We start from the raw sequence: 16,117 nt of genomic DNA, 5'->3' as shown, positions 1-16,117 counted from the left end.
TTGAACGATCACATTGCGGCTGTCATAGGATCGTGGGGTAGCGACATTGATATAACGGCCAGTTGAACATTGTCATTGTCCTTTGTTTAAGGTGTGAATCGTGTGTTTGTTCATATCACGGAGTGTCACAAAGAAACTAGCCACGTTTCCAGACCGGTGAATAGAGGGACTGTGACTAAAGCTAAACTGAGTTTTTGGTTGAAATCGAGGCCTTAAAAGCAGTAAAATCTTTTGATCTTGGCGGCAAGCTGTGAATTGTTTTAATGAATTCAATGTTAAAATCTCGGCGTTTGTCAAAGTTTTCACAAAATATCATACCAAATTGTTCAGCAAGACAAACCTGCAGCAGAAATTAACACTTTATCAGCCTTGTCATCACTGTGTTTGTACTGACAAACTCATGATTGCTGCCAACAAGTACGACAAACGTTATTCACATCATATGTCAGATACCATTATATTTTGAAAAAACAATGCATCAAACTACTCCCGACTTGTTTGTCAGTTTACATGTTCAAATACTTTTAGGGAAGTCGATCAGCTGTAACATTGTTTTGAACAGTACAAACAAAAGACAAGGCTATCCAATGATTGACAGGACGTACGGTACTTCAGCTTGCAAGGGGTTGTCCACTGGTACGAGTTGTCATAAACAGCTATGATATGATCAGGTAAAAATACATTTCTGTGAAACTGTCACTTCTTTCAATTGCGCGAAAATAAATTATTTCACAGTATTTTGATGAACGATTTTCTTTTGATCTATACCTTCCAAATATGTTCATTCAAATTGGCTCTGAGTACTGTTTCATTTCCTTGACTCTGTGTTGTCCTTATATCCTGAGTGCAAATGTGCATAGATTGACAGCCAAGTGTTTCAAATCATTGACGACAATGAAGGGAACAACATTTCACAATTTTGAGTCAATAATGCAGACTTTGATGAGCAACTGAGGAACATAGGGGCTGACTGCTTACTGTATTGTCCACTATTTACATGGCATTAATTTTACAAGACAATTGCATTTGGAAAGCATTGCTGTGGCTATTTTGGTCTTTTGGCTGTATAAGAAGAAAATTGTCAAATAGTTGCTTCCTCAAAATATACATATGCATATTTTGCATATGTTGCTCCAGTTTAAACACAGGTTAATCACAACATTCCAACCAAAAATATATAATAAATTAGACAACTTATTCTTGCATTTTTATCGTTACCATTTAAACATAATCTGAGCTTGTTATAATCGTCTGATCAAAATCTTATCTAAAATCAAAGCTATATATCTTTACACCAAATATTAAGGTGAGCTTGTTATAATCGGCTGATCAAAATCATATCTAAAATCAAAGCTATATATCTTTACACCAAATATTAAGGTGATATATGAAGCACTTTTTGAGTTTTCGCATACAATATAAAGCACTCACCTTTGCAAACTGTCTTAACAACTGTATTAAAGCACCTTTTCCAAAAGGATTATTGACACTGGCATGCAATGCAAGTGTGGGAAATTCTTGAGATAATGTAGCAACCCATCTTTGCTGTAAGAAAAAAGAACATCTTTAAACCAACGAAATCAACATTTTAAGTCTTGTTTTTTAAGATTGCATACTTAACCCTTTTCCTGCCAAGTCCATATTTCACCACCAGGTCAAGATGGTTAAAATTAATGAAACACAACATATTCCATATGGTGTATTTTAACATAATACTGTACATTTGAAGGCTGTTGAAAACATAAATACTGCAAACTTGATTTTTTTGGACAGAAGATGCTATAAAATACCAAGCCAACTGGATGAAAATACTTCATGTTTTGGCTCCATATTGCTTTTTACTGACTTGGCTGATGGGGAAGTGATACCGTCTGGCAGGAAAAGGGTTATAGTCAACATAATTTTTTTGCAAAGCAATACCAGTATTTTTTATAAAAATAACATGAAAACTCTCTAATGGCATATATTTTCAACAATTCCTTGTAAATGACACATTCCCATATGCTGTGCTCGACAATGAAGACAGATATACCCTGGCAGTCACTGGGTTGTGTACGTTCCTTATTGTTGACCTCGTGATAGATTTCCAACATGTACAACACATTATTTGGTCTAAATAAAACTTTTTTCTGCAATATCTCTTAGTTTCTTTCAATTTCATGGGCAACTATGTTGCATTCTTGTCAAAATACATGATCAATTGTTTTGAGTTTATGTTGACTGAAGATCATGACACAATGGGTGCATACAGTAGTTATTTAAAGCCTTGTGGTACAAACATTGGAGTTTTCGGGCTTCAAACTGATTTTAGCTTGTTGCAAAACTTATTATTTTTGATCAAAAAGTTAGAATCATGTGTAGTTAGTTGTGTTTAACTTTTCAACTTGACACTGTATATTGTTCATCACCCTGTAACTAGATATGGCTGTATTTGCCCAGTGACTATGCATGTGAAGTACGATAGAAGCAGGTTGACTGATGTGTAGGCAAATGTAAGCAACTGGTCCAGGCATGTCTGAGTAATGTTTCTGGACATAAAAAAGTACAAATGCCAGATGTGAACCAAAAATGCCCACAATGTTCAGTACAGAAGAGACTTCCTATAAATAGCTATTGATACTGCTGAATGCCTTTCTTGACTGTTAAATCTTTGTATGATCAACATCTGCAGCAACTGTCATTAGATTTAGTGCAGTCACTCAAAATATAGATCTCAAATTACTAACAATGTTTCCCTGTTTAGAGGCTCAACTAAACCACAGAAACATGGAGTTGTTCCATACCATTGGCTGCCACCCTAATCAAGAAAGGTCATTATTAGTCAATCAATAATAATCTACAGGATGTCGCTATAAACTTTTACATTACTAAAAGATCAACATCTGTACCATGTTTCATCAAATTTGATACAGTATTTCTGGACACAGCCGGGTAAATGGGAAAGTTCATTAAATATGCAAATTAGCCATTAATTTGAATGACAATTGGTAAATGTCTTCATTTAAATGCTAAAGCAATGTGAGCTCAACATCTGTACCAAGTTTCATGAAATTTGATGAATAATTCTTGACATATCAGCCTAATTACGAAAATTCAGTAAATATGCAGATCAGTAATTAATTGACATGATACTACTACATATCAATGCATGCCACTACACAACCAAAAGAACAACATCTGTGCTAAGTTTCATCAAATTTGATGCAACATTCATGCCAATTGGCAATTAATTTGTAACCTTATATGAGACTGTGTGCTAAAGATCTGTACCAAGTTTCATCAAAGTTGCTGCAGTATTTCTAGACATACCACCCTAATTACAAAAATTCATCAAATATGCAAATTAGCAATTAATTGATGCAATTCTGACATACATGTATCTCATTGTGTGCTATCAGAGTTCTGTATGAACATCTCTACAAAGTTTCATGAATGAAGTATATATTATCAGAGCCCTGATATTGGTTTTTCCTCCCTTTAGCGAACCTCCTGCAAGATTTCTGGTTCAAATTTATGCATTGACAGCCTTAGCAATAATACCCTTCAAATCCGAGTCTCAATTCAAATTATATGGCGCGCCGATTACAATTCCTTGAAAAGCACCTTAGTATACACCTTCAATAGTGCATTACAAAACACAAAAGGCATATAAAGGAAATCCCAGACATGGATTTGAAGGATATTACCAAGGCCTGTGAATGCACAAATTTCAACTGAAAATCTTGCAGATGGTTTGCTAAAGGGAGGAAAATCAAACTTTTAGAATGTCCAACAAAACGCTAGTCATGTGACTATCATGTAAATAATGATTGTGTATTGTGACCGGTCGGATTTCCAAATATCATATGGCTTTCAGAAAATATATACTTTATTAGGGTTTGGGACTTCTATCACTGAGAAAAAACTAAAATCTGAAAGTGTCTATTTGGTATATAAGCTACCTCAATGAAATCAAGTTATCACATACTTAGATACTTACAGTAACCCAAGTTGGTACCAGGTCAACTTTGTTGAGGACAAAAATTAGATGTTTGTGCTTCTTTTCAGTAGTGAGCAATTTTTCAATATGTCTGCATCTGGTACCTTGAGGATCTCTTGCATCCAGTACTTGAATAACAACATCTGATGAATCAATTACCTACGGAGTGAAACATTCACTGAATGTAATAACAATTACCTACGGAGTGAAACATTCACTGATGAATCAATTACCTACGGAGTGAAACATTCACTGATGAATCAATTACCTACGGAGTGAAACATCTGATGAATCAATTACCTAGGGAGTGAAACATTCACAGTAAGTAATAACACTGATATACATGTAATTAATGCAATCTTATGTGAACTTTACCTTCCACATTGTATAAACTATAATATTGACAAATAAAGATTTTTGTTTTTGAGAAGGGCATTCAGTAAGTTTATGCTGATACGATTGTCTTATACCCAAAAATATGTGCTTTCTAATGCCCTGCTGAAATTGTACGTACATGTATCACTGTATTCTACTCCCCTGGCATACAGCTTACTCCACATTATCACTTCCTGGTGACTGTGTGTTGAAAAGACCTGCACAACCAGCACTTTTTCTAAGTTCATCACATCTGTGTTCAAAATCAATATATTTATCACAGCCGTTGCTTTTCTGGAGAAATGAGGAGCTGATAAGTAAAACATCTTGTCTGTGTTTTTCAAGGCTGTCTACAATTTCATTTCCCACTCTAAACATAACCTTGTTTTCAAGAGTCAGTAATTCTGCTGACATTGGTTTTCCAGCCTCATCATGATGACTATGTCTTACAGAGTAATTTCCCTGTACTGCAGTAGCCCTAGAGAAGGAATCATCATAGATGGTTGGAACAACAGTGAAGTACCGGTATTCACCAAAGTAGTCTTTAGTGACTGTCATTGAAAGGGTGTAACGTCTTCATTTCTACTGCCTAAACAGATGTTCCATTGAACCCTCTTTCCATCTGATTAGATTTGACTGTCGCATATGAACAAAGTTAATCAATGTTATCAATGGATACTATAGCGAAACACTGATTTGTTAAATTTGTTAAGTAATCGCAATCATACCTTTCCATAATCCAATAACACTAGGTCAGATTTCGTAATACAATAGTTGTAAACATATACACAAAACAGCATAGAACAGACTATAAATAACCGGTACACAAACAAAGTCAAATTCGTGAAAGAAAGATATATGGACCTCTGGCTAAAAGACCAAGAAGTGATGTCAGGTGTTTCGAAAATAGTAAGCGCATTGCCCCATATGTGGCACCTGCCATATATCAATCTGTAAGTCAGATAGGTCAGGGCTCCCGCTACCTATTCACCACTTAGCAAAATGCGATCAAAAATTCTACCTCGCTAAAATATCTATCATTTGGCAAAACCCTAGGTGAAAGGCATTTTATTCAATTACAAAAAATACCGCATTTATACGGTGTCGCTCAAATTTGATCAGAATTGGTATATACCAGTATGGGTTACCAATGATCAACAATAAATGTTGTTTCTATCTGTTCAGTGGAGGAAAATTCTACGTTGATGTTATGACAATGATTTCTGCACAGTACAACCAGAAAAACAACAAGAAATATTTAAACCAGAAAAACAAGAATGACAAAAGTAATTAAGGTCTAACTTTAGGTACTGGAGGTCAACTTTAGCAACATGCATAGCAGAAACAAGCCCCTCTTAGTTTAGTATAGACGGTCTTCCCCCATCTACTGTCTATGGTTTCAGCTGGTCTGTTAATATGTAACAGTTCATAAACAATGACAGGAAATGAGTCAAGATCAGTGGAGTTGGCCTGTTTCTCACTGGCATGCCTCCTGCACATTTGCAGGATTTCACTTTTTCTTACCTCATTTGCACATTTTTGACACTGATGTGTTCATTTGAACAAATTCACATCTCAACCCCTGCATCTACCTGTACACCAAATACTGAGTTGGTAGCTTTGGCGGTATGGGAGCCTTTGTGTGTGACGGACATACATCCGCACATACATACCCACAAATATACAGACATGCAAATCAGATGCAAATGAACTGATTTAGCTTATACGATAACCTCACATTGGTATACCAAATGTGAGCTAAAAACCTGATACACCCGCTGTAGACATCACATCATCGGCCTGCAAGATCGATGCATGCAGCGGTAAAAATAATGTTCCGCAGCGATCATGCATGCAAAGCATGTATACAATTCACGTGAACTTGGTGCCTGAATAAAGGCGATTGAGCCCAAAGAATCAAATAGTTGCCCGGAACGGTAATCATGGTAATAGGAATACGTTATTCAATGTTTCCCGAAGGCAGTCAGGACAGAGTTTGGAATTCGGGACTCTTAGACACAATGTGTCTTTGTACTTACACTTTCTGTGACCTGAATTGTGGCACGCACATAGACCCAGGTGAACCCGATCCCACCCCATTCGTGCATTCATCAGCATTTGAATTGAGTACTGTACACTATTATGGCCTAAAAGTCAGCGAAGCGAACTTTGACTGACTTTTGGGGCACTACCGACCAGAAAAAATCAAATGGTTCCTTTGATTTAGTTGGTTATGATTTGAGAAACAGCTTTTCATGTGTGATTGGTGTATCAAGTCTGGGAGAACTAATGTATTCACAACAGGGAAAAAACTAGCACCCCCAAAGCAGACGATTTTGTAAAACATGAACGAAGTGCAGAACACAGATTTGCTGAGTTGGTAAGAAACAGTGCGAGAAATGAAGAGATGCCATGAGCCGCAGCCACATCATACAATGCAGTGAAAGACGCTGTTGTTGCAACCATGCGAAATGTTTACTTCATCGCAAAAGAAGACCTCCCCAAAACGAATGTGAAATCTGTGACAGAACTCTTTAATTTTTTTTTTAATTCACCAACTTGAACCAAGTCTACTGTTTCCTTATCAGCTCTACATCAAAGTTGCAAAGAGAATTGAATGTCAACTTACTTTGTGTAGTTCTCCCCATATTCTTGGTGAAGTTCCTTTGTTAAATATTGCTTCTTTGGCTTCAGTACGAATACCATCATCTTCTCTTTCCAGATCATGGTCTTTTTCAACATCATACTTTTCATTAGACCTCTCTGCACTCTTTAGGAAACTCTAGAATACATGTATTGTTGTTAAGAGTTACTTTTTGACCTTGAAGGAGAATACAAATGCTAGAACTACTTTAGTTGGAATAGATATTTCAAAATTTAAAGTCAATCAAAGGAGGAGAGAAAATAAGATAAACATGTATGTCATATGATTGTACTTGTGAGAAACATATTATATCACTTTCATTTCAAAGAAAATCCCAAAGATTTTCACAAAAATATTGTCATAGGTAAACTAAAACAGTCTTGTTTGTCAACTTTTCCTTGTGTAAGCTTTGGCTTATTGTAGATTAGACCTGGGATCAAGAATACATTTTATGGTAAAGAAGGCAGTATTGGAAAACACGCTGGGTATAATTAACTTCATTTTATCATTATCAATTTTTAATCATCAAAAAACAACATATATTTCATAAATGCTTTTCACAAAACAGAAATACAGTTACTATTTAATGAGCATCTTCAAATAAACAGAAATACAAACTAAAATCTCGAAAACAGCAGACCGGTAGAGTAACTAAGAAAGCTGCATGAGTTTTCAACATAGAGAAAGATTAATTAAGATTAATTTTGAACAGTGTGCAATGGTCTACACCAACTAAAGCCTGACAAAAGAAAGACAGAATATTTATTAACCTGCAGTAAGATCTTGTTGTTTTAAAGCCCCAGTGCTGCTAACTTTTGATATTTTTTCATTATTTTTATTTTATAAATCAATTGCAACTTCTTATTCTACTCCCCAAAGAATGTTGCAACACCCACTATTTAGCTTGTCAACTTAGCGTACATATGTGTAAAATGCATGGTTATTGTTTACATTTGAATTCTAGTCCGGACCAGAAGTCAGTTTTCAACAATAACAATGCACTTTACAACCATAGGGGCCGAGTTGACAAGCTGGATACTGTGTATATCAACATTCTTTGGGGAGAAGAACAAGGAATTATGGTTCACATTCAAAATAAAAATGGTGATATTATCATCAAAAGTTAGCAACACTGGGGCTTTAATATTCTACTATCATTGTCACTTGACGGTAAGATTTATAATTTTTGACAAGGCTAATCACAACTGCTAATGTGGATAAAGGCCCTAATATGGTGATAAAATCATCTGAAGTCCACTTCTTCAAATGAAAACATACATTCCTGGTACATCAATACCACTAAAAGCAAATCATTGTAAATGACACAGTCCCCACCAGTAATTTAGGTGATTTAATCCTATGTAACTGAAGTCACTTTAAATGAAATTGTCTTAGGATGTCTGGGTATTGGCTTTTGTCTGATACAATTGTAACAAATGGCCACCACATAGCCATATTACCATAAAAACCCAATCAATTCGACCACTCTATTAATTTGACCACCCTATTTTTTTCAAGAAACATAATTTTATTTTGCCCCTTTCAATTCGACCACCGACTAAAATTGGGACTTTCTCGATCTCTATTAATTCGACCGACCTATCTTGACAAACTGCTTAAACATAAGCAAGAAGAATTTTGTCTGCTGCAGCTTCGACTACATGCATAACAAAAGCTGACTCTGACAGTACAATGGAAAGAAAGAAGTCATAGCTCATCATACTTAACGGCAATCGAAGTATCTTTGAGGTTAAAATGTATACAGTAAACTCTTTTTGGAGGATGTGTTGGCCCTGAAAAGGGCCGTTTTGTTTGTGCCAAAGGCAGTTAAATGATTTGCCACTCATAATCAGTTCTCTTCAGAACTTTTTCAATTAGCTATGTGGTATTTTCGCTTACGTACAATCCGACATTGCAAACTTGTGCAATGCCGACTCTTCTGGAGTGGTGAAATGCCAATTTCTTGGGTTTAAGGCAGATCTTGCCGCGTGGAACACGAGCATCTATAAAGACAGCGATTATTCTTGCAGCATCTCTTTTCAAACTGCCGAACTTGACGCCATCATGAGTGATCACAACCACATTCTTAAACGTAACCAATTTTGCATACGATTATAGTAACAAAAACATGCTGATTGCTGATTGGTTAAAATATGTATAAAAGAGCAAAGAAACAGTGAGATCTATCACTGTCATCGTGACGTTCTGTCAATAAAGATGCCTCTGAAGAAAGTCATAATTAGCGGTGTGCTTGCTGTTGGTGTGCAACACTACGGAAGTGGTCGGCAGCTGTCTGTGGGCGAAGGCTACGAACTGTTACATCAAGATGGGAACCCTCATGACAAGAATGTGGTTGCGATCACTCGTGATGATCAATCGTATGCAAAATTGGTTACGTTTAATTGGTTAAACAAGCTTACGAAACGCCCACTCTTGATGACTTCAGTAGTCAGGGACGCTATGATGTGCGACATCTAGACGCCACACTTCCCCTCGGGAGAAATCTACCGTATTATTTCATAACTCACACTTGGTCGATTTTTTTCGACATAAGACAAACATTGTCGATAGTAGCAACTCAATAAAACAGCAATAATAAGGAGACTGGAATATTTCTCAGAAAGGAAAACGATTCTTGCGAGTTTAATAAATGTACACGAAAAATCGATATCGAGTCATGAACGAATGAGACGTGATGCAGTACAAATTGACTGGGTATAAAACTTCCATTACAATGATATATATATATATATATATATACATATACACACACACACACACACACACACACACACACACACACACACATATATATATATATATATATATATACTGTATACTGCCAGTCCATCTAAAATCAGAGATGACATCAACATTTTTAAATTCATAGATATATTTGATGGCATAGCTCCGCGACTGACGTGATTTTTGCCCTTTCATTGTTGTCACCGCTCGCAGGAAAATGTGTGGTTTTCGGCATATGCTCATGTGGTTATCAAGCAAACAAAACGGTATCTTCTACTTTAATATTCAAACACGTCTGTGGATTTTGTTTGCTTCTTGATATCTTGTGTCATTAAAAGCGTGATCGGTTGGTCTCCATGTTCGGGAGGTAGACATTGTCATTTTTTTTTAATTCAGCGTTGTTTATCAACGAATACTTTCTCCCTCCCCTATATGAAAAAGAACAGAGATTTAAAGTTACGATGCACTTTTCAACATGTCGAAAAGTTGTGAAAATAGAATGTTTTTTTTTCCACTTTGTACCTTTGTAAGAAATGTTGGATCATAACGTCCCATGTAGGACCATAGAAAGTACTAGAGAACTGAGTTTCTGTAGTTGGTACAAATGAAGAGAGACAGGGTGTCGCGTGGATAAGGTAGGTATCAGAAGAGGAGGACAAAAAGAATCGAAAGTATAAACATGAATGGATAACTGGGATGACAAGTCACCTGAAGCTCATCAAACACGTTACCACTTCGTAACCAATTGAGCGTACGTGAACAATACATTATCACGATTCACCGATACACAGCGCCTCTTTAGCATGTCGATTATGTCAACCGACACGGTTCAATAAGCTACCAGTCGCTGAGTGTTTACTTTCTGACTGAAACCACTTGCACTATCAACATATTAGTGCGCTGATATAAAAGAAAAACTGTACTATGGAGATGTCTTAGGTTAATAATTTTTAGGATATTGCTTGATCCTGATCTTTTCAATCTGTACAAAAGCTCATTGGCAACTGATGATAATGTACATAATACGGTACAACGAATTTTGTTGTCGCTGATAACCAATTTAGATTTCACCATAGGTGTGAGCAAATTCACTACTTTGAGCTACGATGATCGTTTTTTTACCGCCAGGCAAATAACGAAATAGAGAGCCTCGAGCTCGTTGCTAAAGTGGACATAAACAGTTTCCAAGACTACCAAAGTGACATAAAATCATTTACCCAGGTTCAAAATCAAAGTACCAGCACGTGTGCAATTCTGGGATGAAGAAAACGTAAAATTAAGATAAATCACAGTTTGAATTTCATTACTGAAAACGGGAGAAAATTTTGCATGAAAACCTCACCATGGTTCTACGTGAATATTCAACTGATTGGCTCCTGTATTATGCCGTGTTACCGTAGTACGTCTTTGCTGCATGAAAAACAAACAGACCTTTAAAAGAGCGAAACAGCAACAACATTGCTGTGAAATTCGTTGTATTCACTGCTTATTATTTGAATACGATATTAATTCATTTGCACCATGGTGTGAGTGATAAAATGGCTTATGTCGTGTGACGCTGAGTTAGCTGAACTGGCATCTGAGCAATGGTGGATATGACATAAAAGGAACTTCTATTAGCGCATTTTTATTCAGCTTTCACTTTTTCTGATAATTTGCGAATGTCGCATCATAACATGCCATCCAAGAACAGATATTGTGGTTCGGTACTGTTAGTATTTCATCACGTGCAAACGCCAATCTGGTACAAATGAAGACAGACAGGATGTCGCGTTGATAAGGTAGGTATCAGAAGAGGAGGAACAAGCTAAAGAATTGAAAGTATAAACATGAATGGATAACTGGGAAGACAAGCCACCTGAAGCTTATCAAACGATATTTTTGTTGAATATCTAGGTACTTATCACTTCGTAATGTACCAATAGAGCGTACACATTATCACTTGGGTATACAATTGCAACAGCTCGTAACTCCAGTCTGTGTAACCGACCAATCAGAAGGTTTCAAACTATCACTTGTGAGGCATTCGACTGTAAAAAATATGACTTGAAGAAGTCTCCATTTACTTTTTTTTTGTTTTTCACCTCAGTCTTTTCAGTGTGTCGTTTAAAACATCCACAAACATCATATGTACGTGGCAGTACGGTAATACAAATTTCTTGACGTTTATTGCAACATAGAATCTTTCACATACCGTAGAGTACAAGGGAAGTGAATGCTGAATGTTATCACAATAAAGAATTTGTACTAGGCGGGAAAACGTTCAAAATTTATATATCGATGTCATGAAGACGGCAAAAATACTTAAAGGATGTATTTGACAGTTTCGTTTAGCATTTTGTAACATCCTCTCATCTCTATGAAGACAGATGAGTAGCAACGACTATCTTTGCTATTGAAGAACACGCTCACAAAACGCTCCTGAAAGCAATTTCAAATTATAGATGCTTTGTGATATGATTTTAGCCCGGTTGTGAACATTACTGCATTTCTGAAAGTTTACGAAATGTTGGTGGTGATAGTGTATTGGCCATAGACTGTATTTACACGGGGAGATAGCAGTGAAAGAGAAAGAGAATTGCGTTAACTGGGTGAATATAAGGAAAAGTGAAAAAGTGGTATGTATATACATTTAGAACTTGAAGCTAGTGTATCATTCTATTCGTGTTTTATAGTCTTTTGACGACGGTGTTTGAGTGTCCGTGTTGTGTGGGGAACCTCATCCCCTATGTCGTTTGTTTGTTTGTGCACTGTGTTTGTGTACATCATCAGTGTAAGATTGCATTTTTTAAAAGTGAAACCACACATCGATGTTTCTGTTTTCTGAGTTAACATCGTCGTCTCTGTCTTCTATATGAAGTCTTTGAGTTTTGCATTGTGTTTCATGTTTTTAGTGGTCGGTTTGGTGAAACAAAAGTAAATACGAACGTAATGAATGAGAGTCATCCGGCATAGATTCACTTTCCTAGATAAATACCGGATTTGCGTTTTCTTGTTTGTTACACAGAGTTACTTGTATGTATCATGTTAATTTACATTTTTTCATAAATTTCTGTTGTGAATACCGGTATGTGTAAACCTTTGAAAACGAAAGTACATAACTATAGGAAAAAATATAGTGAGAGTGTATACTATCTCTGTTTGTGAATAGAAAATACGGATCAAAGACAGGTGGGTAATCGTATACAAGTTTATTGGTTGTGCCATTGTCACTTTGTTAGCACTCCATATTAATGTGCAGTTTTAGGGATAAATACCCATGAAATTTGCACTGTCAGGTACATTGGTTCGATCGTCTCTACGAAGAACAGCTCCAGCTTTCACTTTCGACATGCAGCGCATCGACTCTTTTTTTCACCAAGGCGATGGCAGAAATTCCTGTAATCAGTCCATTGCTCCTGAATGCTCCGCTGCCAACGAAGCCAACGACGCCGAAGAAACAACCAGTTGGCCGTCCTCTGAAGAAGACTCGACTCGAGACCGGCACCGGCACCAATGACGAAGGTTCACCGGCTTCCGAGCAGGTCAACCAACAGACACCTGAGCCGTCCAAGTCACCGGTGACAACGCCGTCCAAAAGGGGTTTGTACAAGTCGTACACGCCGAAGCAGCGCCAAGCCATATTTGACGAAGCTAAAGTTTTCGGTTACAATGCAATCGCAAAGTTGTACAATATCCCGCCTTCGACGTTGAAGACGTGGAGAAAGTACAATTTCGAGGTAGAAAACTTTACCTCTGGTGGTAGGCGCTTCGGTGGTGGACGGCGTACAGGCAACCAAACAGACATTGATGATGAAATCCTGGCATGAGTACTGAGGCAGCGTGACTTACAGTTACCTGTCTCAATAGAGGCTATCTGTGCTCATGCCCTCCAGCTCATCTGGCCAACGAGGCCCGACTTCAAAGCGTCAAAAGGTTGGTGCCGTCGTTTTAAGGATCGGCATGACTTAACCATGCCATCCAAAACGTCCATGGCACAGAAGCTCTCATTGCAAGTTTTCATGAGTACGTGAGGAAGAAACGGGAAGAGGACGTGTTTGACATCATCAGCAACATGGATGAAACCCCCGTGTATTTCGACCTAGTGCCGAACAAGACGGTGGACAGACGCGGTGCCAAGACCATCAAGGTGCGTACAATGGGGAACAAAAAGAGACATCTTACCGTCGTTCTCACCTTGGCCTCGAACGGCGACGTCCTTCCTCCTATGATCATATTTAGGGCGAAGAGAGAACTCAGCCTGGAGGCTCCGCCAGGCTTCGTCAGGCAAAGGGTGGATGGACGAAGATCTGATGCTGCGATGGCTCAACGAAATATGGGTGCCTTACACCAAACGCCAATATTCCATGTTAGTATTGGACTCTTTCCAGGACCATAAAACCGAGGAGGTGAAGAACAAGCTCCGTCGATCGAACACCGTTATGGCTGTGATCCCCGGAGGCTGTACGTCTCAACAAACCTTTCAAGGCGGAGCTGCGCAAGTCACGGGCGTCCTTCATCCGTTCCGCTGCAGAGAAGGCTGCAGCATCCAACAATGTCGACAACGACAGCAGATTGACACCGGTGGACAAGCAGACTGTGGTGGACTGGGTTGCAGCAGCGTGGCGTCGGCTGAAACGTCAACCGTTTATGGTGAGCAAATCATTCAAGGTTTGTGGCATCACCAATGCCCTGGACGGCAGTGAGGACGGCCTGACCCACGACGAGCAAGTCATCGCTGAAGTGCAGACGGAGCTCTTCGACGCAGGGGACAACGAAGAAGAATCATGGTTCGAGAGTTTTGAAAGTGTGTCGGATGGTGATTAGGTTGACAGCATAAGTCACCTAACTCAAGCCAAAAAAGGCCCTTTTCAGGGCCTCAAAACCATCAACGAACCATGTCATACCCAAACCAAACGGCCCTTTTTAGGGCCACCACATCCTCCAAAAAGAGATATACCGTTAAATAAACATGAATACAAAGACATAAGATCACAGAACTTGCACTCATCATTACACAAATGAACGAGAAAATAAAGAAAGACAATAATAAAATGAAAATACGATGTACGGAGAGAGGACTAATAAATTATCGACAAATCAGGGATCAGATCAATAATTTCGTTTGCATTGATCGAAATACCGGCATTTACCCATTTATGAACGAAACACAATGTCAAGCAGCAGACTTTACAGAAAAGACGATGCAATAAGATCATATATGATGAAAACTTAAAGATATGTCACAGTTCATAAACAATGACAGGAAATGACTAATAAGCTGTTTCAGTTACTGCCACCACTCCCACACATAATAGGTACCCTGCATACAAATAGGTTAACCCTTTGAACCCGGCTCGGACAGAAATGTCCGATGACGTCATAGAGTACCAGGGGGTCAGGGTGCAAAGGGTTAAAGGTCAAAATCCTCTTATTCAGATGTGTGGGCTGATTCAGTTACTGCCACCACTCCTGCACATTTGCAGGATTTCCCCTTTTCTTACCTCATTTGCATATTTTTGACACTGACATGTTCATTTGAACAACCTCACATCTCAACCCCTGCATCTACCTCTACACCAAATACTGAGATGGTAGCTTTGGCGGTATGGGAGCCTTTACGTGTGGCGGACATACATCCACACATACATACCCACATACATACATACATACAGACATACAGACGCCATCGACTCACCATATAAGCTCTTTTTGGTATTTATATTCAAACCAAATATGAGCTTAAAATTAAGTTTTTCCTGACTGCATGAAATTATCTCACTAAGTCATCCTAGGGATCTGTATTATACCAAATATTAAAGCTGTCTGACCAGTTGTTTTGAAAAAAACAAGTGACCTAACAGTTGACAGAGCTCTATTGTGTATGTAGAGAATAACTTTTTGTGACACATGTGTTGATGACGAAGGTGGATATCTTTGATAGCTCATTTCAGGATGGCCTGACCAAAAATGGCAAAATTAGCTGCAAAAATACAAAATTGAAGATTTCATCATAATTTCAATTACATTAAGATAAACCCTAGGAATCTGTATACCAAATATCAAAACTATCAGATGAGTAACATTTCCAAAAACAGAGATTTTGACCAAAAATTGTAAAAATTGACCCAGAAATACAAAAATTGAAGATTTTGCCATATTTAAATATATATCACACTTAGACAACCCCTTGAGACCTGTATACCAACTATCAAAGGTATCAGACAAGTAGTTTTTAAGAAACACATTTTTTGACCAAAACGGCAAATATTGCGAAAAAAATACAAAACTGCATATTTCATCAAAATTTCAATACATCATATTAGTTCATCTGTAGGAACCTGTATACCAAATATGAAAGCCATCAGACAAGTACTTTTTGAAAAACAATTTTT

General features: G+C 37.7%; 1 protein-coding gene across 2 annotated transcripts in view; it reads right to left on the bottom strand.

Annotated features, from left to right (window-relative positions):
* The window catches only part of LOC139132411 (uncharacterized), a 67,916-nt gene that overhangs the window by 27,657 nt on the left and 24,142 nt on the right, over positions 1–16,117 (bottom strand). For both annotated transcript variants that reach the window (XM_070698760.1, XM_070698761.1), the window contains exons 6-8: positions 6,984–7,136; positions 3,980–4,138; positions 1,432–1,545 (exon numbers count right to left, since the gene is read on the bottom strand). In XM_070698760.1, the coding sequence (XP_070554861.1) occupies positions 1,432–1,545; positions 3,980–4,138; positions 6,984–7,136 (426 nt within the window). The remainder of the gene's footprint in view (positions 1–1,431; positions 1,546–3,979; positions 4,139–6,983; positions 7,137–16,117) is intronic.

The sequence above is a fragment of the Ptychodera flava genome, chromosome 5 (assembly GCF_041260155.1).
Source record: "Ptychodera flava strain L36383 chromosome 5, AS_Pfla_20210202, whole genome shotgun sequence".
NCBI lineage: Eukaryota > Metazoa > Hemichordata > Enteropneusta > Ptychoderidae > Ptychodera > Ptychodera flava.
Note: the sequence above shows the minus strand (reverse complement) of the source record. Positions and strands in the feature narration are given on the sequence as shown.